The 22,855-nt window shown below is 35.7% G+C and overlaps 2 protein-coding genes and 1 long non-coding RNA gene across 7 annotated transcripts; 2 read left to right on the top strand and 1 right to left on the bottom strand.

Annotated features, from left to right (window-relative positions):
- Positions 1–391: 391 nt before the first annotated feature.
- On the bottom strand, positions 392–4,933 carry LOC143463445 (etoposide-induced protein 2.4 homolog). 3 transcript variants are annotated; one of them, XR_013118309.1, is made up of 4 exons: positions 4,106–4,933; positions 3,437–3,573; positions 2,005–2,109; positions 1,465–1,843 (listed from the first exon to the last, which is right to left on the bottom strand). XR_013118309.1 is itself a non-coding variant. In XM_076961912.1 (3 exons), the coding sequence occupies exons 1-3, from the start codon at positions 4,290–4,292 to the stop codon at positions 805–807; spliced, it is 984 nt and encodes a 327-aa protein (XP_076818027.1). In that variant the 5' UTR covers positions 4,293–4,925; the 3' UTR covers positions 392–804. The 3 variants fall into 3 exon arrangements, 2 of the variants coding, with proteins under 2 accessions (XP_076818027.1, XP_076818028.1); XM_076961912.1 differs by lacking the exons at positions 1,465–1,843; positions 2,005–2,109 and adding an exon at positions 392–1,464 and having other exon boundaries at positions 4,106–4,925; XM_076961913.1 differs by having other exon boundaries at positions 1,465–2,109.
- Positions 4,934–5,856: 923 nt separating this feature from the next.
- On the top strand, positions 5,857–7,031 carry LOC143462588 (uncharacterized). Its single transcript, XR_013118182.1, has 3 exons — positions 5,857–6,574; positions 6,725–6,839; positions 6,923–7,031. It is a non-coding gene; the product is annotated as an uncharacterized LOC143462588 (long non-coding RNA).
- A 5,240-nt stretch (positions 7,032–12,271) lies between these two features.
- LOC143463448 (DNA-binding transcriptional regulator BolA-like) lies at positions 12,272–17,123 on the top strand. Of its 3 annotated transcripts, XM_076961916.1 has the most exons (5): positions 12,272–12,381; positions 14,066–14,087; positions 14,371–14,477; positions 16,174–16,509; positions 16,781–17,123. In XM_076961916.1, the coding sequence occupies exons 4-5, from the start codon at positions 16,261–16,263 to the stop codon at positions 16,982–16,984; spliced, it is 453 nt and encodes a 150-aa protein (XP_076818031.1). In that variant the 5' UTR covers positions 12,272–12,381; positions 14,066–14,087; positions 14,371–14,477; positions 16,174–16,260; the 3' UTR covers positions 16,985–17,123. The 3 variants fall into 3 exon arrangements, with proteins under 3 accessions (XP_076818031.1, XP_076818033.1, XP_076818032.1); XM_076961917.1 differs by lacking the exon at positions 14,371–14,477 and having other exon boundaries at positions 12,323–12,381; XM_076961918.1 differs by lacking the exons at positions 14,066–14,087; positions 14,371–14,477 and having other exon boundaries at positions 12,311–12,381.
- Positions 17,124–22,855: the final 5,732 nt, after the last annotated feature.

Raw genomic sequence — 22,855 nt, 5'->3', positions numbered from 1 at the left:
AAACTTCCAATTTGGCAGTTGGAATACTTGGTTTGGTATCTCCCAGCTTGGTAATTTCATTTTGGTGTTTTCTAGCAACCCCTTGAACATGATTACCAGATACACTGTACAGTGCAAAAATTATAGCGTATAGTGTAATTTATTCACATATAAACTCTGGGATTTTATTGCGCAATCTAAGACATAACGCTATATATCTGTTGTTAAACCTGAACTAATCCACAACTGCGGCTAATTCAGTAACTTGATATTATTTTGCATCTGTCATTTGTACGCTTCCTTGTCTAAACTGACTCAAAATGCGAATGGTGCAATAAAGTAAAATCACACTGGTTTTTACAGCAAATAAACGTGCTGTGTTACCGCTATCTACCAAACAGGGTGGCGAACGTTACAATATCACACATGCATTGTATTGTGAAGCATATAACACTAAATATATCAATATGCATTTGCTATGTAGTGTTACATTGTTTACTTTGAGCTCACACAATTTGGCAAGCACTAGTGCAACAATCGTGCAAACTGCAATTATTAAGATAATGTGATATAGCTATGCAAGGTTCAGTAGTCAGTACCTTATTTATAATCTAAAAAAATGTACAGTTAGACATCAGTAGTTTTGAAATAAAACAGCTCATAACCATACTGAAGCACTGAACAATTCACAAAAAAATAATAATCATTGGCCTGCTAATAATTGAATTCAAACTAACTGTTGTAGTTAAGTCAGATTTGAAGACATTGCAAAAGTAAGCAAGCTGAAACAGATTTCATGAACCGATCTTTGCAGATAACAACAGATTATAATCGTGACATTGAGGTTCGAAACAAATAGCTGCAAAAAGTTGTGGATGGTTCAAAAATTCTTAATTTCATTGCGCTATTATCCCTGGGGACCGAAGCCCGTGTACCACTAACAATAAAAAATGGAAATAATATCGAAAATATGCAAGTGCTTATTACAGACTGATAATAGGTAAAAGTAATATTTGTTGCAGCAAAAAGTGGCAACCCAAAGCCAAAGAAATAAGGCCAATTCTTGTCAATCAATTGCAGACGTACGTTTAGTTCCATTCCCATGTGGAACCATTTGTATTCAAATGCATACAAAGCATATAATAAACAAAGGTGAATACAATATATAACATTGGCTATTTCTTTAAGGGGAAATTGTTTGATAGTATAAGCTTGCAGTAAAAAGATGGATTCCACAAATACTCCGTATAGTAAATCTGCAATTGCAGTTCCAAACGAAGGAAATGCTTTAGACTTTCCATACAAAAATTTATAAACACCGGTTGAAACATCGGCAAACCAAAATAGATTTATTACTTTACTTATAATGTATAGTGGTAGAACCCACAAAGCAGAAAAAGTATAATGCAAACTAGTTTCCACAAAATGCCATGAGCTTGCATGTTTTACTTCATCAATATTTCCCAAGACTGTTGAAAGCAACATCTGAAATAATCATTGGAAATAGTTTTGTTTAAGAAAGTTTTTAATTGACTAAAACAATAACATATACAGTAAAACGGTAATAGAAATATAAGTTTATTGTGATGAAATAAAGCTGCACAGACAGAGGCATATCCAGTATTCCATGTAAGGGAGTCCTAGAGGCGAAGCTAGGATTTACAGCATCCGGGACGGAAGCAGTTTTCAGAGACAAGAAACAAAGATGTGAATACAACTATGGCCCCTAAAGTTGTGTTTGTGAAGGGGCATGACCCAATGTCCCCTTATAATGCTAGTGCAATTACGAGCAGCATTATGCAGCCTGACTGTCTGTGTCTGATTGATAGGATAGTCTTTACTGATCAACTGCAAAATATCGAAACTGAAATAACATAAACAAATTATAATAATGTCAAGATCTATAGCAATCTTAAATTTTACTTTTACAATGCTGGCATTTAAAAACTGCTTGTATGCTAGAGGATCATACTTCATGGTCACCACCACATAGTTATAATGTAAGTAATTATAAAAAATTCTGACCTCATTTGACACCCCCAAATAGCTGCATCAGGGAACAGTTGTCCCCACTTGCCCCCTCCCCCCTTAGCTAAGCCTCTGGGGTTCTAGGATCTTGCAAATGTAGAGCTACCAATGAAAACTTAGGTATAACAACATAATGGTGTAAAATATGACACAACCCTAGCTACGCTGCAGTTAGTCAGGTGTCTCAATGAGGCCACATTCAATTAACAAAATCACAGAGGCATGATAAATAATAAATGTTGTCATCAAAAGTCAATGAACTATGACCAGATTAACCAGCAGGTAAGAGGCAATTAGATGGGGGTACAACAAGGTACTAACACAAACAAACAGATTTAAGGGAACACAAAGCAGCATAACAAAGTATTAACTATCACAATGCATGTAAAACTTGTCTCAACTTCAAATCTTGCCATTATGTAAGCCTAATGTTTGTAACTGTTTTTCAGCAACTCAGCTGTTTTGTTGTGAGTTTTTTTCAACTTCAACATGACTTTACGGCAACAACATGCATTAATGCATTTTTCTTGTGATTTTGCAAGATTTGCACACAAAACATATGCTGAATAAATTTTGTCCAACATGCATTCTGTTTATGTAAATTGCTTACAGTAACTAGCGATCTAAACAACGTAGAACTTACATAAAATTGGGATAAAAAATACCAAGTTTATCAAGCTACAACAAGTTTGTCCAATTTGAAGGACAACCTTGTGTGTTTTGCTAAATGCAAGGGTGTCAAGTGGCTGTGCCCATGTAACTAGCATAAAAAAAGAAAACTAAAGATTGTTCATTGACAATTAGAAAGAAGCATAAATCTGAACGATGGCAATGAGTATGTTAATGAGTAATGTCCCACTTAATGTAATGGTACTTAATAGTATCGTAAGAATATCAAAGGCATGTAGAAAGGTATGAAAATACAATTGGCTTTTTTGTTGATATGTTTTAACTTTAGTTAGTTGACTTTTTATAAGGATGGCAAAGTGTTTATATGGTTTTCTACTCCTGCTGTCTTAAATAAAAATTATGACTCTATACAAAACTACAGCACTTGGTTAGATCGGGGAAGAAACATGCCAAAAACGTGATAACAACACACTATGTCGACAAAGTTACAATAAAAAATTAAGTTTGGTAATAGTAGGTAATATTATGTAATTACTTATGGCCAATTGGCACTGAAATTCTGTAATTAAATTTTTAGTTACGTGCAACACTATGTGGGACCAACTTTTGCTTGAAGTAAACGATATTTAAACGAAGGGTTTTATCCCATTTGTATACATTAGAAAATACTAAGTAACGGAATCAAAATAAACACTATATAAAACCTAGAAAACTGTTTTTTTCCAGGGTAACTGTTTTAAAGAAAATAAATCAACAGTTGATCAACTGTTCAACGAAAATACAAAATAAATTATCTTACTTTTGATAGATAATGTAGCGTAGGCAAAAGAAGTTGAGTGAATGCACATATGCTTAACCATACAAAGGCACTCAAAGCTGAACTCATTAAAACGCGACTGATCATACGATTTGAAGCTACGTCATCCTGCTTGTGTCCTAAAATATGAAACACCTATGAATGTGAGGCTGGCATATACAACAAGTATAAATACAAAAGCCTACAAACAATTCTTATATTTAATAGTGTAGCAACAGTACTGATTCCAGAGCTGGGAAAAATTAGTCAAATAGCCAGTAACAGCCAAAAAGCTCTTATCAACTAAAACTGTTGTTAACTATTAGCCAAAAACCTATTATGTAGAGTAGGAGAGAATTTTTTAATCATTTTAATACTTAAATACTACGTTTCCCTGATACACTTTGGAGTGTATCATGACATGCATTGATAATACAACACTTTTTAGTATGCTCCTTAAAAATAAGCATTATGTAGATTTGTCAGCAATTAAAAGTGTAAATTGACAATTAGGCAAGAATTGACTATGACAGCTAAAAGCCCAGCCCTAACTAATTCACAAAACCAATCTAGTTAACTAATACAGTACATTAACTGATTTACTTGATCTTGTCGTATATGCATAGATCGTTAATCAAAATCACATCACACTGGTGATGGTTATTAACCCACTTGGCTGTGGTGAATTTTTGCTTGGAAATCTCTTGTGGTCAGATGTTGCTGCTTCTCGACAATTTTGCCTGTCAATCTTATCTTGTTGGATCTTTTTATCCAATGAGTAAATGCAAAGGATTCCATATATAGAATCTTTAATTCCCAGTGTAAATTGAACCACACAATTCCGAATTGCAATTGACATTATATTGTTTACGACCTATTCGTTATTGAGTAACAGTAAAAAGGCCATTTTACAATATACTAGTATAAATAAACTCAACGACTTTCTACAGGGTTTTAATTTTCTGCCCAGAACCAAAACCAATTCTGGTACGCCAAAAGCTTTAAGTGGATCTTAAAAACAGCGATATGTTAATCATCTACCCATAACGGACCCTTTCTGAGTTGTTTCCTAGCCATCATCTTGTTATGGATGGAAAGATTTTTTAGATCGCCTAGCCTATATTTAACTATGTTAATAATTATCAACCCACTTTGATTCTTTTTTACTTTGCAAAGGTTCTGGGCATTGGCTTGCGAAGGTTTCGCTCATCTTCTTTAAAATATGAACTAGGTAATATGTTTTTTATTCTTTATTGTGCGAAGACATTCATGGGCTATGTTATTTACCTGAGCACAATCTGTACAATTCGTTACCTAAAACGTTTGCATTTTAAAAAAGAATTAAAGTGGGTTGATAATTATTTACATTGAATTGTTAAGTATACCGGTAGGCAATCCCAAAAATCTTGCTACCTAGACAGTAACCCGAAAAGGGTCTACCGCTATTGCTGCATGGTACTTGGGGGCAAAAGAGCATAGAACAAGAGGCTCCCCATTCATGGTTGCAAGCCTTTAGCGGACTACACTAATTTACGGAATGAGGAACGCGACACTAATTAACGGAAACTGAGAAATTACGGAATAATGCCAACGCTAATTTACGGAAAGCGAGAAATTACGGAATAGTTTTTATCAATGTTTGTGGTAATACAATTCGCAAATATACGCGGTATTATTTAGCTTAACCTGTTAACTATAAAGAATATTTCTGTCACAATGTGTTTTGAACTTTCTATAATTTTTTAAGATGATTTTTTGTGAGTATGCTACAATGATTTCTAGTAATTTATACACGTACAACAAAGTTTTTTTAATGCTTAGTTCTTAGTTTCGTGCAGTAGGCCTATCAGAGCATGGTGATTGTACTTAACTAAATGATGCCGTTGTGGCGTTTGGATATAATCAAATTAAACAAGTTCTATAATTGGCATTTGTTAAGCAATTTTTGTTTTTCCAGTCAAATTCTAAACAAATTTGAAATGTATTGTTCCTAGTTTAATCCTTATTCAATCTTAGTAACCTTAAAAGCAATCCACACACCATCATCCCCATACCGTTATGCTTCATCTGAAATAATAGAATAAGGATAAGCAAAGCGACACAACCTCACAGCTCAAAAGATGTTCATTTGTCACAATGCAAACCATGAAGTAGTCGTAGTCTACTAATTAAGAAAAAACGAGGCGAGTTAACGAAGGCATTTTCATTACATTTTCACCTGGCCTATAATAAATTTGGTCTAATGACTTTGTTTGTTATAATGGACTTGGTATTATACATTAGCTTGGGCTTGTAGTAAGCACGTACTCAAGATAACACATACTGAACGCGTATCGTACACGTACCGAAAGGTAACACAAGTTACATACGAAATATTTCACCGTTCGCCATAACTAGCTGGAGGTACCCCCCTGTTGGTTCGGCTTGATCGGCGAAGATTTCTTTCTATCGGCATGTTTTGTATTTCTGGTTGGTCCACGACAGGGGCATCGTTTGGAACTTCATTATTTGGTAAGGGGTTTCTTATAAATTCTTCTGTGACGGGTATTTCATCGCTGTTTGGCGGTTCTCGAGGGCATGGTGAGAGGTCGATCAAAGACACTGTAGAATGTAGATTCTTGTCCTTCTGGCCGTCGGACGCGTGCATACGTTGGATTCGTATCTGTCATCAATTCGACTTCGTCTACCAAGTAACCAAGGGATCGTATTTACTGTTGCGTACAAAACGTTGGAGGTAAGCTTTATTGGCAGCGATCAGCCATGATGGTATTGAAGGCCCCGATGTAGAACGTCGGTCAAAGGAGAAAATTCTTTGGTGAAGTGTCACAAAGGCTTCTTCCGGTAACACTAGTTCCCACTGGGATAATGGAAGTTTCCTTGATTTGAGTATTAGCGTAACTGTTTTCTAGATGATACCGTTGTATATCTCAACTTAGAAATTACCAGTAGGGTGATATGAGGTCGATAAGCTTGTTGCTATTCCCAAGTATCGAATGTGAATGCGAAGTTCATGTGAAATAAGAGAAGGTTCACGGTCAGAGTGAATATAACTGGGTAATCCAGTAAGGGTAAACAGTTGATTCAGGCCTTGAATCACTGTTGGCGAGTTCATATTTGGACATGGCGCAGCGAACGGAAATCGTGAGTACTCATCGATTATGGTTAAGATATACTTGTTCTTAGACGATGAAGGTATCGGTCCTTTGAAATCGATGCTAATTTGTTCCATTGACTTTGTAGCTTTTATTAACGCCGTCTGGGGAGTTCTGTAAAATCTTGGTTTATTTTCAGCGCATATCTAGCATATCATACAGTTCGAACATACCTTCCGTATTTCGTCGGTTGAAAAAGGTAAATTTTTCATGCGAATAAAGTGCAACATTCTGGTGACTCCAGGATGGCCCAGGTTATTACGGATGCATTCTAGTTGACTTCTTTGATTGATAGAGGCGCTAGTTGATCATTCACACATTCTTGTTTTTCCTTCAGTGCGAACAACTACTATCTGCGCTCGCCACGGAGACCGACTGGGTTCAATAACATCATCGTCTTGCATTTTTTTGATTTCTTCTCAAATAAATTATTTATCAGGTTTGCTATATCGTCGTGATTTGACTACAATAGGTTTGCAAAATTTTGGTAACTCTGGAAATAAGGTTTCGGTTGAAATGGTGGCCACTGGTAAGACACAGACTATAAGTTTGGATAGGGTAAAGTCTTCCTTACTACCACCATATTTGATTATGAGCCGATTATGCCGTTTCTGGAATACTTGGCCTAAGATCACATCGCTGCAAGTTGTCCATGACACCTAGTTGAACGTTTTCGTATTTGCGGTTGTTAACGACTATATGTCAGTTGCGCATGAACCCAACATGGTACATCTTAAGCTGCTTTTTGCCATAGATACTTCTTGACGTGTTGAGGTTATTGGAAGATTGAGTGATTTTGCGGTGACGGCATTAATGTAGTTATCGGAACTTCCAGAGTTAACCAGTGCGCATAGGTTTTGATCACGTATATTGATATCATTAGCGCCGCTTTAAGTAGGTTGTGCAGATAAATGGCACACAAGGTCGGTGTAGCTTTTGCTACTGTAGCGACGGTTTTCGAAAGGTATTTACTTTTACATACCTTCAGGAAATGTCCAATTTTCCCACATTTGAATGCTCGCCAGGGAAAGAAAGAAAATCAGGAATAAATCGGCCTCGATTGAACGATTACGCCTGTGATGTTGAAGCAGCTCCGGATTCGGCAACTGCGACTGGCAATAAAATACTTACGTCGATTCCAGTAAAAGGCAGCTTCAATCCTATTTTTGACAATTCACTGTTAAGTGATATAGATCGCTCAGCAAACGATACAACTGTTGCAGAAATTCACGAAGAAAGCCATGCAGAGCCAAGTATGTTACATGGATTAGAAATAATATCATATCCGTGGGAAAATACATTGGACGATTTCATGACCTTTGATACAGCGCGGAATTACATTTGGTCCAGTTTATAAAAAGGAGTATGTCTTGTCAATGTAGCAGTTGAATTTGCCGTGCTTTCCTTGTTAGCCGAAGGTCGGAAGAAAAACTCAGTGCTTTTGTTTGACAACTTGATTATGTCGCTGGCTATGAAAGACATGCATGAAAGCATCGCTGCTTTTGCATGTACCAACAAAGCTGCCAATTATGATTTGCTGTTGTTCATCCTGAATCCTGGACACCATTGGTTCAGAAATACATAGCCACAGTGGATTCCCCACAAAGTACATGTTAGCAGTGGATTCCTCCCAAAGTGCATGTTATGATAGATACACGTACAAAGCTTAATAAGTAATAAAAGCCTGTCTTGTCATTGCTGGAGTTAAAACAGCACTGGAAGGGTAAATATTTGTAGTTTGCGACGACATACAGTGTCAGGTAAATTCATATGAATGTGGAATTCATGTTGTCACCAATATCTATTGCATCATTAATAAATTGCAATTTACTAAATCTCTACCGTCACGTTCAACTAGAAGTTGAATAAAACATCATGTTTTAAACTACGATTTTGTAACCAAGCCAGGAAAAGATCTCCAACATGCAAAAGATTTAGTGAAAGAATGTTGGGGCAAAGATATAGCCTTGACGTTAAGTGTTAAAATTATTCATTATGGAACCTATTGGATTGCAAAGACATAAAAAGGAACGACTGGTTTGTGTGCGATGCTGTAAACTGTCCAGGTGAGAAATCAGTGGTGGAGCATTTATTTTGTACATCATGTCACAAGTGGCTGCACAAAACATGTCTTCCCGGAGAAATCAGATTATCACAAACATGTAAACAACTAAACTGAAATTGGCAAGTTTGCCATTTTGCAAATACGTTATTGTTTTATCTTGTTAAGGTACTCAGCAGAAAAATATTTTAGAAGCAAGGTAGGCTATTTGGCTGTCAGTACTGACGTCGTGGCATGGAAGTGTGACGTGTGCACTTTGTGCAGCGCTTTAAAAATACCAAAGCGGAATTCATTTGAAAGCCGTCGTTATTTCTCACCGATGTCGTTCGTTGAGCGCTTATTTTTAACAAAGGATATAAGTCAAGATTTTCTCCAAGCAAATTTACGGGTTCTTATACAAACGAAAGGAAATTAGTTTGGTGAGACGACAAAAGGAGGCGACAGGTCAATGGAGGCGTTGGCGTGAATAGCAATCGGTATATTGTTTTCCATAAAACGGAGCATTCGACATGTCTCGGAAAAGAGTAAATACTGCATGTGTGCATAAAGTGTTTCAAAAAACGCACAGCAAAACATAAAATTATACTATACAATCCACTCATATTTTTTTTAAAAATTGCTTTATGTAAGTAGGCTTATATAAACTACACAATAGAAATGATTTTACTTGCAAAAATCTTTTCTATATTGTTGACAATTTCAGCTTAATTGTGAAAAGGGCCTTTTTTGAAGTTATAACACTTTTAACTAAATAACATCACGTATATTTGCGAATTCAGTTATTACAAACATAAAAAAATTATTCCGTAATTTCTCACTTTCCGTAAATTAGTGTCGCGTTTCTCAGTTTTCACATTCTGTGAAAACTACAATGCATAAACCACTGGACCGACATATAGGCCTATTTTGTCAAAAGGGAAATAGCCACTTCGAAAAACTAACCATTGAAAGAAACAACAATACGTTAATTTGCCGATGATATGGTATATTTGTTTTTTTACAGTTCATTCTTAGCTTATGTCTAGTTGTCAAGGTACCAGACGTCTGGTCCAAATAATGTAGGCTAATCTTGGTATAGGCCTAAGTCCATTGTTTTATAGAATTTATGTCTAAAGGCAGGGCATGCTATGGAATGGAAATTTTCCATATTCCATCTCCTGCAAAATATTCCATTCCATATTCCATACTTTGTTAGATATTAACACCTTCAAAAATGGAAGATACAACATTATTACAAATTTAAAAGTTTGTAATGAACGCACTTGGTTGTGTGAATGAGCGTGTGCGTGTACTGTTTTGGGAATGTATGAACTTAGTTTAAATGTTCATTCAAGTTTAGTATGGAAAGTATGAAAGGCTCATTCCATAAATAAATCTTCCATTCCACTCAGTATTTTAACAATTCCATGTTACACATTAAATTTATCGTTCCATTCCATCTCATTTTCCCATTGCATGCCCTGCCTAAATGGAGCGCATAGTATTAGAATGAAACGTCTGCCGTCAGTGAAGTACACGGCGCTTGAGGAGAAGGAAAGAAATAAAAAAAACGAGAGGAAAGGAAGGAGGGAGAGTAATAAAAGTAAAATGATCTTGTACTACCAAAACCACCATTCATAAAGCGTACCGATTTCACTTTGTACCGACCAACCAATTTTGGCATAACATTTATTGTCGCATTTATCCAGCACACTGAAAAAAAAACAGTAGGTTAGCTCAGAACTTCCTGTTTGAAAGATGAAAAGCTACTTGCTTGCAAGTACAGTAACGTTGCTGTGTTCGTCACAGCTTGCCCGACTGGAAAGCAATACGACCGTTTTCAATAAGAAATCGTGCGTGCAAAGACGCAAATTTTGGCATGTAATGAAGCCACAATTCTTTGTCTGTTCATTACAAATTTGCGTTCAAGCAAGTTGGTTTTCTTTGTTTAATTATTATAAATCAGTGTGAAGATAAAGGTTTGGCATGACATTCACGTTCAATAAATGTCGTGTCACTCGTGCCACACTTTCTACTAGAGGACAAATATGAGGAGTCCCTGACTGGAAAGTATGGCAGTTTTCGATGAGAAATCGTGTGTGCAAAGACGCAACTTCTGGCGTGATGGTGTGCACTGAAGCCTCAGTTCCCCCTTTATTTAATATAAATCAGTAAATCGGCATTGAAACAAGCAGCTCTTTACTGCTCATTATATTGTTTATTTTTCGCCATTAACTGTGTGGAGCGAAAGTTAGGATGCTCTCGTATAGTTATACTACAATAAAACACATGCTTACCGACAAATTAACGAACAGAAAAAAGGGGCATAGCCGTTGTGCTTTAAACATGCAAGATAGCAGTAATATAATTTTGCTATAAGATGGTAGGTTAGCATGGCCACCAAACCCACAAATTGATAATTTTTAACCCACAATTTATAATATATTTATTATACTTAACGATACGATTTATGATATTAGGCTATATATTAAATTTGTTATACAGATAATATAAAAGTCTGGTGTGCGTGTGCACCACTATAAGGACTAATTATTACAAATTACAATGCTGGCATAAATATAACGTATATAATATGTTATCCTTGCCCAATATGTACAATTTTGAAGGGTTTTTGTTTACAAGTGTACAACCACAGGATGCCTTTATATACTCGACCCCAGATATGCTAGTAGCCCACCGATAACTGATGATTAGTGGTTACACTTGTGCAGCCAATGTTATGAACAAACTCGTGCAAGTTTTTTCGATGATGTGGCGTGCAGTGACAATCTCCGAAATCGCCTTTCCCACCGGAAGTTTAAATTTAAGTTTGTCACGTTAATCATCGTTTATTTCCGATAAGTTGAAAGTAGTCCACCGCCAAAAAAGTGGTTAATTTGTGCTGCCAAACACCATCATAATTAGCGGCTGTAAGATTGTTTCATCTCTTTTTGATCTTTTTTTGACATTTGTCTGCATTTCTGGACATCGTTCCCCACGTGAAGTTAAGACTCAGAGTTTTTTCATTAATTTTCCACGTTTAATCGCGATTCTTGACTTCGTCTCCTAGCGGAAAGTAAATTTTATCATTGTCACGTTAAACTTGAATTCATGTTTGATAAGTTGATAGTAGTCTACCACCATAGAAGTCACTAATTAGTGCCGACAGACATCATCGTTTGTAGCAACTATAGAATTTTTTCATCATTTTTCAACATTTGGCCGAGATCCTGGAGATTGTTACCACCGGAATTTAACTTTATAGTGGCGATCATTATTAACGACTCAGGATTTTTTCATCAATTTTCGATGTTTGACCTCGATTCTTGTCATTGTTCCCTGGCAACGTTTTTGGTCCGCAATAAAAACACAGCACAAATTGCTAATTAAACGAAAAGTAGTTGCTGTTATTATTATCAAGTGTAGGTAGGTTCCACCTTTTACCTAAGCATGACTTATTGCAAGTTAGTTTGGGGTTAAGTTTTGCACACCTCTTTTTAAAAGAAGATAGCATTTCTTGTTTTGAGTTTAGGCTTCAAAATTTCCACGAGATTTTCACAACTGTGATCAAAATTCAAATTCATTATTTAAAATTTACGTTATCAGAAAGCCTGATTGTTGTTGCTTAATTAAATCTTGTTAAACTATATGTAATACTTTTCTATGCTGTCTAGACTGCATATATTTCTCATATAACTAAAAAATACTGATTACTAATTTGGTGCATTGCTTTGTGATGAGGCTCACTTTTTTACGTAAGTGTTAAAAATTTCCCTTCTATCACTTAAATATTGGCTTTAAACCAGGGGTGTCCATACTTCGGCCTGTCCGCTGCTTTCTATTGGCCCGCGGCCATCATCAGGCTCATGCGTAACTTCGGACCAAGATAAAGAAATATGAAACTAACTTTTAAGAGTAACAAACTTTATTTCATTATAGCTAGCAGCAAACTGCTTTATTTCGGTGCAAATAAAATTTTCAAGCATGTAGTGTTCATAGTTAACTTGCATTTGCTAATGGTAAGGTTGCCTAAAGGCTAAAGCCCAAGTTTCGGTATGATTTTAAGCCTATATTGTGTAACAATAGCCCTCTTCAACAATGGTCCCACCGGTCATGAGATCCCGTACAAGTGTACAGTAACAATTATACCTGTTAAGTGCTATTATGTGTTATAATCATCAATATTTATAAATATGCACAAATCAATTTTTTCGAATCTGTATACATATAAAGCAAAAGTCCTTATTGTTAAATCTTAACCAAAACATACCGATAACCTGAATGACTGACAAGCATTTATAAGACGTCTTTCCTATTGCATCATTGTTCTCGTTAAGAATGCTGACGCATTGTCATCTTTTATCCGCCCATTTTCTGAAAAAATTTATTAGAATAATTCTGAATAAAACGTTGCTGCGTAGTTGTTGGTCTCGCTTCTACATTGTACTGCTTTGCTATCATCACCCAAATAGATGTGAGCAACAGACTTATGAAGAATAGAGATGTGAAGAATTGTAAAGCAACAGTGAAAAAAAAAATATTAAGTAAAATTATGTAACTTTAGTAACTATGTTTGAATTGCCCGCAAGATATACTTTTCCCATAACATAAGTTGTAAACCTTCAGCAACCTGTAAACAATTTCCAGTTAAACGTTTTCAACAGCTGTGACTCTGCTCGCTCCTATGTGTGTTTCGTTATGAAATGTTAATGCCCAGAATTTTTTACTACTGTTCTGAACTGACCCAGTCGAGAAGAAGTTGATATTTTGGTTGTCTCGACTCAATGTTGTGTTTTACCATGTTTCACCAATGAAAAATCAATATAGTTAAGATAAATCAAAGTGACCAATTGTGGTTATTGATGTCACAACAATTAGACAGCAACTAGTGACAGTTGTATAGGATTCAACACCTAACTGATCGTATATGCGATCGAGCTTACATAGGCAGTCAAATTGTAAACAATTTAAAATGAAGTGACTGCTAAGAAAATGTCTGTAATCAGACAAGAATAATTCAGCATAAACAATCAAACTTTCTTTTTTGTGAAAAGTATGCACGAATTTGGAGACTCATAATCGATAGATCAGAAATCACACTCAACTATGTTCTGCAACTTTATGACTTGATAGTGTGTTTGACTTGTTCAACTATTCGTGACCATTCATTCAGCCACCATCAGCCACCATTCGTCATAGACTCATTACACCACAATGGTATATTAAAGCTCGTAATGTGAATATCATGGTTTTCACAATCTTGTGTTGTAGGCAAAGCAGCCAACTTCACAAAATAATGAATGCCCGGGCCACTGGTTAACTTTTTGGTGCATGTTCCTCAGCGAAAAAACTTTGGACACCCCTGCTATAAACTGTATTGTCGCTTGCGAGACATGTGTTGCTGGATAGTAGTAAAAACTAAATATATGTTATTTTCAGTGTTGAATAAGAAGAAGTCTGCGTAAGTTTTTAATACAAATTAACAATCAGTAGGCTAGTATCGGTAGTTTTTGTAATTAATTAATAAATTGTAACTTTGTAAGTAAAAGAATTTCTGTTTCTCAGCCTGATTCATTATTTTTGTTTACTGTATCTGTGCATGCATATTAACATTCTATCTGCCTGTTGAAAATTTATTTCATGTATATACTTGTTTATATAACAATTTAATGGTCACTTTAAAAGAACAAGTTAAAATTATCAAGCTTGGTTTTCTAAAAACATGTTTTTACATACCTTACAAGGAGGATTTTAGTGAAGTGTTTGTCAATAGCTGGAACTGGTTCAACCTTTAACTACATTCGTCCAAGAGTTTCTCCCAAGTGTGTTATGATAAGATTTGATAAACAAGGTGAAAATAGCAACATTTTAGTTTCTATGAACCGGCATACTGTATTATGGCAAAAGTGTGTCATAGAAAGTAGTGAGTACCTCCTGAACTAGATAGCATTGAGCTCGAGGACCTTGATGTATTACTGTTTTTATGCAATTCATTTTTCAAGAAATAGTTTTTCCAGAAACCCAAATTTTTCTTAAGTCAAGCTCAAAAATGAAATAGCAACCAATGATAGACTGACATTGAGTTGTTATCAATTCATTTGTTTTTAACCAAAAATTTTGTCCACTAAATTAAGTTTTGTAGCTTTTTTAGAACATGACATGATATTTGTATATGGTATAACTATAAATATTAGAAAGCTTACCATCCTTTGGATGGCAAAAACGTCCTCTGCTAAAAAAAAATTGTTCCTTTTATAAATGCGTTATAAAATTCGTTTGATGTTAACAGTAGTCGCCACTTTATAAGCCCACCTCGGGACCGGACCATTTTGGGTTTATTAAGCGGATGGGGTTGTAAAGCGGAATGTGTGTTTTCGTCAATGTAGAGCGTATAAATGACTGTACACATTACACACACAACAGGAACAAATGTGCTGGGTTTGCAAGCACGTTTGTGTACTATTTTCTCCAAAGCGGCCAGAGGGAAGAGTCAAGCCCACTGGGGCTTGATTGAAGGGCGTTATAATCCTTCAAGTTATGAGTTGGACTTTGTATGAAAATTGGTTTCTCTAGAGCAGTGATTCCCAAACTGTGTGCCGTGAATCTTTTTGGAATTTTGAAAAAGAACTGTATATATATATATTTAAAATAAGGCATGCAAACCAGCATATGCGACTTAAAAGCGCTCTAACTGCTTCAATAGCTGATGAATAAGCACATCCATAGCATTAACACGTGAAAATAAATTTTTTTAAATTAACTTTTCTTCTCTTGTAAGTGTGCCAGGAGCGTTTTATAATTTTTCTAGTGTGCCACAAATTTGGGAACTACTGCTCTAGAGTCTAGACCCAGCCGTTAAAAAGCTTCTCCAGTTTGTGACTTACAGACTGAGTAAATCTCATATATATAGATATAGACGAGACATTTTGACAGCTTAGTTAGTATGAGGTGAATTTGCTTTGCATGTCCATAGGAGTAAGATTACTTGAACAACTTTTTAACTCAAACAGCCTCTAGAAACAAATTGTGGAGTTTTGATATCACTCGACTTTGCATACGAATAATTTTTATTTTAAATATATAGAAAGTAACACACATTCAATATGTATTACGTGTTGTTACTCAACACACTGAATAAATGCAACATGCATTGATAAATGCTACTTTTAACTCAGTTGTTGACATTTTACTCACTGTAACTAAATCAGCACGTTTGTTTTCTTGGTTGAAAGTTCATTTAACTTTGTCTTAAAATGTGACGCCTTTGTTGTCCATCAGATACCAGTGTTGAAAAATAAGAAATCACAGTAGATTTGTATTACCAGTATGCATATGCGATGCACTAATCTGTGTAAATCTTAGCGAATTTTTATGCTATGATAGGCAGGGTTCAATTGCATCATACCAGCTATTTTCCGGTTGTAGTCTGTATGCAATATATTTCAGACCAGGTTCAAGAGGTTTTTATACTGGGGTGGTCGTTAACTGGGGCTCTACTGTGTCATGACATGTCTTAAAGTATGTAATAAAGACATCTTTTTTTGCAGTCGGGGAAAAAGTGTTGTTTGTGGAAACGAAGAAAGTTAGATCAATTCCTGACAGACGTCGCTATAAATAATAGCCGAGTCCTTTCCATGTCGAGACTCTCACTGCTTGTTTTGCAATACTCCAAACTGAACAACTTAAGCTGTAACTCTACAAGGGGAAGATTATTCAAACATTTCTATTACATGCGACACTTTTCATTGATGGAAAAACATTCTGGTCCTGTTCAGCTTCGCATCCAACAAAAATTAGGATTGGAGTTCTGTCCTACATATCTCCAAGTAGTTAATGAAAGTTATAAACACTCAGTCCCTCCTGGCTCGGAATCCCATTTCAAGGTATGATTGTTGTGGACTGTTTGCAATGGTATTATCTATAACTTTGCATTAAATGAAAACATTGGTAAATAATCAGAATTACAAATCAAATCCACCGCACACGTTGCATTTTATTGTACTGTGGTGTATTACAAAAATATTTACCAAAAATATGGTTACGACTTGTACACGAATGAAACAATAGTGATCTTGCATGTGTGGTATTTTTGTAATTAAATTCTGTTAAAAAAAGATAGATAGACAAGCATTTATCAACTTTGTTTTGATCCAGGTTGTAATCGTGTCTGACGCTTTTGAAGGGAAATCACCAATTCAGAGACATCGAAGCATCAATACGTTGTTGGGTGAAGAACTTTCTAGCTCTGTGCACGCTCTCTCCATACAAGCTAAGACTCCAGATCAGTGGGAAAAATCTGGTCATTCTTCTACAAATACCCCACCTTGTTTGGGCGGCTCTAAAGCAGACAAAAGATAAACCGGAAAAAAATTTTCAAGGGTATGCCTGACATGAATAAACATAACCCCCTCTTGAGTTCAAGTGCATCTGCCGAAATTAATGGTAAAAATACTGATGTTATGTGTGCTTCCTTTGCTGATAGAGATTTTGTAGTGGTGACACAGTGCAAGAAACTTGGCACTCTAGTTGTGGTTAATTTAGATCAACCACAGCATAAGCCATTTTCACCACCAACCTTTCATACTAGTGTAATTATGGGACAAGATGAACCGGTTTTACATGTGTATGCTCGGGCCATTGCTGAAACAGTCCATAACTTGTATGAAAAGAATGCGGAAGGTTTTCAGGGGCCACGATGGAAATCACTTCTTTGCACACTGGCCATATCTGAATATAATCCTCAAATCCTTTCTGAAGTGTGCTGTCTTGTGAAAAGCTGTAATGTGTGGAGTGTGTAAAAATTAACAATAATAAAGATGATGATGTGTTTAGCTCTGAAAAATATTGTGCTGAAAGTTTTTCAAATTAAACAAAAGCATAAATTTCAATGGTTGATTGTTTTCCTAGTTACACAATTTCGCAGTTGTCAGCTCACAAAAGATACGTTTTATCGAAGACTTTTTCAAACTGTGAGATAGTATGTGAAAATTGTAGAGCAAGTTAGCTGGTTGCAAGGGTTGCCTGTAACAGCCTTGTTCACTACTTTCTGGTGAAAGTGTATCTTATAAAAATGAATAACTACCCGTTACGTCTTTTGTGAACGCTATGGTATGGTACCGGAATTCATCACAAAGAAGTTACTAATTTTGGCAGAGATCGATTGGCAAAAACGTGAGAATAAAAATGTACTTAACCCGTGACGAACTTAAGTAACAAATGAATTGATTTGGTAAAACAAAAAAATTAAATCTTATCTTTCATAGCTTGGCGGTAAAAGTTGGCCATTTATGTTAGAATTCGCTTTATTTTGATCTTTAGGCTATGCAAATTGCGTTCGCAATTTACAAACGTTTATGTACCATATTTTTCCAGGCAAAAAGATTCTTAACAACGATGTTCACAAAATGCATGCTTGTAAAACTATCCTGTATAAAACATGGCTGTGTTGGCCGAACGGCTCATTTTTATACACTATTATAAACTGTGAACGCGTTCGTAATTTGTGACCGTGTTCGCTAATTGTCAACGCGTTGTCAGTTTACTTACTTGTCGGACACCATGTTGGTAATGTGATAACTAACAGAACTGGATATAAAGATTTAAAGTTACTTGTTACTGGAGTTCTCAAAATACTTTTTACAAACTTTTGCTTATATGGTTTATTTATAGCAAACATGTCCATTTACATCCATTCACATACGTGAAACAAATACTGTACGATAATTATAAACATAGTTCATAGAAATAAATACTTTCGCGATAAACTACGAATGCGTTCACGCATTGCAAACGTGTACACCTTTTATGAACCTTTCTACTAGGCAAAATATCATGAATACGCGTACGCGATTACTGGGATAACATTAGCGGGCTGAATTTTTCTCTCAACTAAAAAATTTAGAATTCATGTTTTGTCTCTTTGCCGAACTCAGTATTTTAGTCTGTGTCGTGTTTTCTTTTCCTAAACGGCAATACTCATACGATGTCTTTTTATGACACAAAAGAGATCTCTTTCAAACAAGGTAAGTGTGCCGAGCGCTGAATCATTGCATGTAGAGTGCTATACTAATTGCGCTCGGGCAGCATCAAGTGGCCAACTGTGATTTTGGCTCAATGCAGTTCTATGCATTATACCAGTGGTGGGCAAACTGCGGCTCTCCGGCATGTTTTTTGTGGCTCTTCTAGTCGAATCGTAAAATTCCAAAAAAATTGTAAAGGTTGCCAAGAGTACTGTTTATGAACGTTTCTCTTTTTTTCTTTTCTTAATTTAGGTCAGCATTTTGTTTAACGTAACAATAGACATAGAATCCGAAGAGTTAGTTAACAGCAAGTCAACGCAATTTCATTGCTAAGACAGTAAGGTTTACCTCAGTTTAGTCTACTTAAATACACTGCAAAACGAAAACGATGACATCTAATGCTAATGCATTATTTACCGTTTTTGTATTGAAATAATTTTGAGGCTCTCTGGTACTTGTATTTTCTGCAAATGGCTCTTCCATTGAATACATTTTCCCACCTCTGCATTATACTATTCACAGAGCCTAGGAGCGGTATTATCGTTAAAGCTTTAACGCAAAGTACTGAGTTACTATAAAGTGATTATTAGCCAATCATCATCACGGTATGAATTTGGAGGAAAAAGCTAATATAATTACGTAATAACTCATTGACTATAAATTCCTAAGTTTGGTATTATTCGCTCTCTTCGGCCCTTGGTCTATGTCTATAAATCTATTCTAATGTACTAATTCGGTGTGTTTCAATCATTCAAGTTCAAGTGGGGTGCTGTGTGATAATATAAGGTATATCATGTTGATCAGAGATTAATGTTGTGATGTATTACTAGAGGTAGGCTACTATAGCTACGAGGGCAATCAATACTTTGAGTCATATATTTATATCAGCAAATATCGTATCCTTCCGATGAAGTATTTGTAAAGTTTAGATCAGGGGTGGGGAACCTAATCAGTACTGCGGTGCCGCGTGAATTGCACTACATTTCGAGCGGGATGTTGATTATATAAATGGCGAATAATGTCAATGTCATCTCAAGGAAATTTGTACGTAACCATTTAATATGTTTGATGCTATGTTGTATACTTTAACAAAATCCTGACAGGGCTATATTAAATAGGCAAGTGGGCCGCAGGTTACCCACCCCCGGTTTAGTATAGTTGCTGCAATATAAAAGATGAATCTATTTTTGATGATTAATCCGATTTTAATTTTGATTTTTCACAAATTGTGTTACGAAGAGAAACAACCCATATAAATTGAAGGATCATAGAGACAACACTGTCAATACTCGATTAACACCCTGCTTTGAAGAGTTTCTTTTGGCTTATGAAGGTATCTTAACTTAATTTACCTGTTCAATTATTATCTGACTCTGTTGTAGCGTGCAATTAGAATACTCTAAACTTTTTGTCGGCCGAAAGGTTTTAATATTAAAACAGAAATAATTTACAAGAAAAGGTTTTTGTTGTAGGGGCATTTTCTTAATATTACGAATAACCAAGTACAGAAGTACAGTAATACTACCGCGTGTAAGATGTCTAATTGGCTGCAATCACCATTGCTAGCTTAGACGACTCATCTGTTGATTTCGATGATTCTCTCGGCTAAGTCTGTTCGCCGGTAGAAGTGCGAGCTTATCTTATCACAATAGATGTTAGAAAACAAACTGGGAACGTACTAAAAGGAGTGTTCATACGAAATTATTCAGAGTAAATTTCCAAATATCAATCGACAGTTGAAGTATTTAACTAAAAACAAATTTATTCAAACTTCAATCAATAACTAGAAAACATTTTTCCAAGAAATGATGTAATAGTATTAAAAATAACACCCAGGCCGCTGCAGGTCAAGTGCTACTGCTAGTCGACGTCACTTTTATCCATACAATGTCCGATAGACCAGACGTTACCAAACGTTTTTCACAAAGTCAGATAAGTATTAGAACAGAAAATATCGCGGATCGCATTTCCGCTTTGTTTAGTACCATACAATGCCATGAGCTTATTCGTGGCACAGTGAGGCGAGCCGGACCAACTAATCTCGCGGATCGTAGTTTGGTGACCCCTGTAATAGACAGTTGCCGAGTGGTTTAAGCGCTAGTCTCGTAGCCTAATAATGTGGTTCGTGTTCCATTTTCGATGTTCAGTGGCGCTATTTTTGTAATGCTCTTGGGCAAGGCGTTAACGTTAGGCCTGATCGACGGTTATAAATTCGGGCAATACAGTTTAAACAAAAAAAGCAAAATAAAAAGTGTGTAACAATCGGAACTTGCACAATCGTCAATCAGAACTAGCTTGGTAACCGGGGCTCGAGTGGTGAAAAATCTTCGCTGAGTTTAAGCCGTCAAATACTTTCCTCAGATCAAGGATAAAAACTACTTTTTCTTTATTTTGATTTTACTATTTTCGCCCACAGTAAAAAACTGTTATTTTAAAAATAGAAAAAGGATATAGTTTGGCCCTCTTAAGGTTAACTGTATAAAGTTACTTTCAGAATAAGCTACACCTGAAGAAGCAAGCTTATGCTTGCGAAAGCCCTTGTCGAAAAATATAACATTAACCTTAAGAGTGCCAAACAATATCCTGTTTCTTATTTTACTTTAAAATTTGGTTAACACGGTTCAGACAATGTCAACTTTAAAAATAGATTTATATTTGGGGATTTCTCAAACATGCTTGATAATACAGTATATTAATTAAAATTATTTACTGGAAAATAAAAACGTTTAGCCCTGATTTTGCTTTTACACAGTACTTTCGTTTCGTTATTTATCTGACACGTTTAAGTTGACTATTCTTATAAATAATTGAGTGTCATAGCTATTACGTATCGATGTAGGTACTATGTTTTGATTATTGGATAACGATGCCGTTATACATACTAAAAGTACTGTATATTATTGATTGAATTATGCTGATGTATGATTGAAGCACAATAACAGCTTGATTTAACATACTTTAAAATTCGTTTTGCTCACTCTACCATTGAAAAAAACTAGTGATGAATCTATCGGCATTGAACTACTGTATTTTGAGTTGTGTTATTTATTTTTCGCCATTATAACTGTGCGTAGGGAAAGTTAGGATGCTAACCGTTGTAATTATAGCACAATAAAGCACATGCCGACGAATAATTAACGCGCAAGAAAAAGTGGCAAAGCCCAAGGGCTTAAAACATGCAAGATAGCAATAAGAGGATCTTGAGTGTGCCAAATAAATAAAAATGACAAGTGCTGTACGCAAATTATCAGACGTAATAAAATTGTGCACTTAGGTGTGCAATTACACAGTAATGCACACGATCTGACCTAATGCGCTAATGAAAAGCAGTATTGAGTGTGGATATGGCAAAGTCTGCAGTCTGACATTTTAGCATTGAAGTGTGGTAATTAGTAAAAGCCGGATGACCGGATCTCCCAGAGGTAGGAATAAATGTACACATGATTGCATTTTAACCGAGCATGCTATGGGGTTGTGCTTGAATAGCAGTGGAACACAAGATTATTGAGTATTAAAAATTGAGAATGCAAAACCTAAAGCTTTCCAAGCTATTGTTTGTGCTTGTTGCCATCAGCTATATGAACCTGCCCGGATCCGGATTTTGCAGATTGAATCACACACACAGTAAACCTAAGCAGACTGTGCAGGCTTTTTAAGCCCCTGTTTATTACGTCCTGCACTATTGAGCTGCATAGACGTCATACTCTGACAGTACGAAACAACAAAATGTGTTTTACTCTACAGTAGGGCTTCTTAAACTGTGAGTTACGACCCTGTTTGGGGTCGCAAAATGTAATTTTAAAGTCGTGAAACAAATTTAATTTTATAAATTGATTTTTTTTGTTTATTTTTTATTCGGTTTACTGTTCCCATTATGAGATTCTTTTATTACTGTAGACTAAAGTTACTATACTTCGGTGGATTGTTGCCACTTGTATGATTTTGCCAGAGACAAAAATACCACTTGAGATTTGTATATTGTATTATCATCATTAACGTGTAGGCTACCCCTCAAGGGGTCGCATAGAAACTTTTTTTCTAAATTGGGGTCACAGAACCAAAAAGTTTGAGAAGCCTTGCTCTACAGTATGTCCCTGTCAGCAGATTGCTACAAAATCAAGCAGTTTTGCAACGAAGTTGTTTGTTCTATTTCCTATTTTTTGCCATACTAATTTCTTTTCAAAATTATTGGATCAGTTATATATTAGAT

Source organism: Clavelina lepadiformis, chromosome 6 (assembly GCF_947623445.1).
Source record: "Clavelina lepadiformis chromosome 6, kaClaLepa1.1, whole genome shotgun sequence".
In the NCBI taxonomy this organism is placed as follows: Eukaryota; Metazoa; Chordata; class Ascidiacea; order Aplousobranchia; family Clavelinidae; genus Clavelina; species Clavelina lepadiformis.
This window is presented reverse-complemented; position numbering and strand designations above follow the sequence as displayed.